The 2,694-nt window shown below is 55.6% G+C and overlaps 1 protein-coding gene across 1 annotated transcript in view; it reads right to left on the bottom strand.

The window, feature by feature from the left end:
• SAMHD1 (SAM domain and HD domain 1) overlaps positions 1-976 on the bottom strand; it is a 29,941-nt gene extending 28,965 nt beyond the window's left edge. Inside the window, exon 1 of the mRNA XM_009329356.1 lies at positions 893-976. Coding sequence (XP_009327631.1) covers positions 893-976 — 84 coding nt within the window. The remainder of the gene's footprint in view (positions 1-892) is intronic.
• Between the last annotated feature and the right edge of the window lie 1,718 nt (positions 977-2,694).

Genomic DNA, 2,694 nt, shown 5'->3' with positions numbered 1-2,694 from the left:
CCCCAGGGCCGACGCTGACGCCAGTCATCCCGGCAGCCCCCTTACCCCGCTGCCGCCCCCTTACCCCGCTGCCGCCCTGACCCTTCCCCGCGCTCGCTCCTGGCACCCTGGCGCACCCGCAGATTATCAACCCTGAAAATGTAAAGCAGCGCGCAGTGACCTGTTACTGCAGAGGCCATCTCTCCCGCGTCCGATGTAGGAGGCCGCTTTCTGCAGCAAGCCTTTTCCACACGAAAGCACAGGTCATGCCGACGGAGCCCCGAACGGGCAGAGCTGCTGGAGCGAGGCGAGCGATGCTCCCCACAACGGCAGGTTACTGTGAGGGATTCAGGCATAAATACCTGGAAACCAGCACCAGCAAGGCTCGTTCGTCATCCCAAATCCCAGCTCAGTCACAAACGTCATCCACGAAGGTGCTCCCAAAAGACATGATGCCACAACACTATCGCCCTCCAACAATGCTGCTGAAGACACCCAAACCCAACTTTTTCAAGATCTCATTCCCAAGACATCACAGGCAATGAAACCAGATGCACCCCAGCTGCCAGACTCCCAGTTGCTCACAGCCGTGAGAACCAGACACCACGGCCATCGCAGATAGAGACATGCGTGCTCGTTTCCAGATATCATGTCCACAAGTAATACCCCAGCATCCATGAAACCAGCTCTGCTGCGAAAGGCCTCTGCGTGCCACAAAGGCCCCAGAAGGGGCCTGAGGCATTGGCTCCCAAATACGGTCCCCACAGAGTGTGGCTGGCAACATCCCCGCTGCCTCCATCCATCCCTGACAGTCTTCTCAGAGATGCACCTGCCACATGTGAAGCTCACACCTCGGTGCCCCTGATGGACTGGATGTTTGCACCAGCACAGCTTTTGGGGGGAGCCCACTCACCGGCTTGCTGCTCCCAGCAACCCCACGGACTGCGGTTGTGCCAGGCACCTCCTCCTTGCTGACAGCCTGCCGCCCCGCTGCCATCACCAGCACCAACAGGGATGTCCCAGGGGATCCAAATCCCCGTGCACCTCTGAGCTCCCTCCATGCTTCAGCAGTTCTGCGATGCCCGGCACAAGCTGCGCTTACTGCAATGCTGCATGGGCTCCCCAAGGGGAGGGTTACACGTTATCCCTCAGCAGTATGCACACACGTGTTGGGTTTACGTGGCAAGGTTTTGGTAGTGGGGGGCTGCAGGGCTGGCCTCTGTGAGAAGACACCAGAAACTGCCCCCATGTTGGGCAGAGCCAGCTCCAGCCGGCTCCAAGACGAACCCACTGCAGCACAGCTGCAGCTGGGAGAGCGGAGTGAGAAAAGGGATGAAACGCCCTGCAGGCACCAAGGTCAGAGGAGGAGGGGGAGGAGGCGCTCCAGGCGCCCGAGCAGAGATTCCCCTGCAGCCCGTGCAGAAGACTATGGTGATGCAGGCTGTCCCCCTGCAGCCCGTGGAGGACCACGGTGGAGCAGATACCCACCTGCAGCCCGTGGAGGACCCCACACCAGAGCAGGTGGAGATGCCCTTAAGGAAGCTGCAGCCCATGGAGAGCCCACACAGGAGCAGGCTCCTGGCAGGAACTTCAGCCCATGGGGGAACCCCACGCTGGAGCAGGGGCAGAGCATGAGGAGGAAGGAGCAACTGACCCCAACCCCCATTCCCCGTCCCCCTTGCTTGCGGAGAGAGGAGGTAGAAAAGTCAAGCGTGAAGGTGAGCCTAGGAAGAAGGGGAGGGTGGGGGGAAGGTGGTTTTGTGTCTCATTATCCTACTCTATTTTTAATTGGCAATAAATTAGATTAATCTTCCCCAGCTCCAGTCTTCTGCCCATGACGGTAATTGGTGAGCAATCTCCCTGTCCTTACCTCAACCCATGAGCTTTTTCATCATAATTTCTCCCCCTGTCCTGCTGAGGAGGGGGAGAGAGCGTGGCTGGGGGGGCACTTGGCAGCCAACCAAGGTCAACCCACCACAACACATTTCTGGGAGTTGCTGTGTTCTCGTCACAACTTCCCCACCACAGTTCAGACATGTAGGAAAAAAAAAAAAGAAAAAATCATCATCTTAATAACAAAAAGCCCTTTCCAGGTTTTTCTTGAGGTCCCTGTATGGAGCAGAGCTTACTTGTTCTACTGTCATGCTACAGTAATTTGCTTTTGTAAGCTTTCTCGCTTCTCAGCTCTTGTTGGGGAAGTGCACTTAACACTCGCTGCCTGTTTTTCATTTGGCTGAGTCTCTCCCCATCCCCTCTGGGTCTTTCCGAGATTTCCATCAGCACTGTGCCCTCACCCTCTGAAATGAAACTGTCTGGCTGAGAGCTTGTCCCAGCCATTTAGAGGAAACACTCCTCTCCTTGGAAGGAACCTTAGGAGACAAGAACAGGCCAGATCCGTTAAGGAACATGACTGTATAAAATAGCCTCACACCTTCTCCGTTTCCCTTCTCCCACGCAAATGACACCCAAATGTCACTGGTGCTTTTAAGGAATAATTCATCACCTGTCCATTCCGTACCTCTACCAGTGTCAAAAACTGCCCTATATAGCTTAATACCCAGGTCATACCTAAAGAGCTTTTTGGGGAGGGGATGGAGCTGAAGGACATGCATTCTGCCCACAGGCCCAATACATCTGGAGTGTATTCCACAACCTCATCTGCCTGAGCCCCGTATCTACACGTTAACTAGCTGAAATTCTTGCGACTAAACTCTC

Source organism: Pygoscelis adeliae, unplaced genomic scaffold, assembly GCF_000699105.1.
Source record: "Pygoscelis adeliae isolate BGI_AS28 unplaced genomic scaffold, ASM69910v1 Scaffold407, whole genome shotgun sequence".
In the NCBI taxonomy this organism is placed as follows: domain Eukaryota; kingdom Metazoa; phylum Chordata; class Aves; order Sphenisciformes; family Spheniscidae; genus Pygoscelis; species Pygoscelis adeliae.
This window is presented reverse-complemented; position numbering and strand designations above follow the sequence as displayed.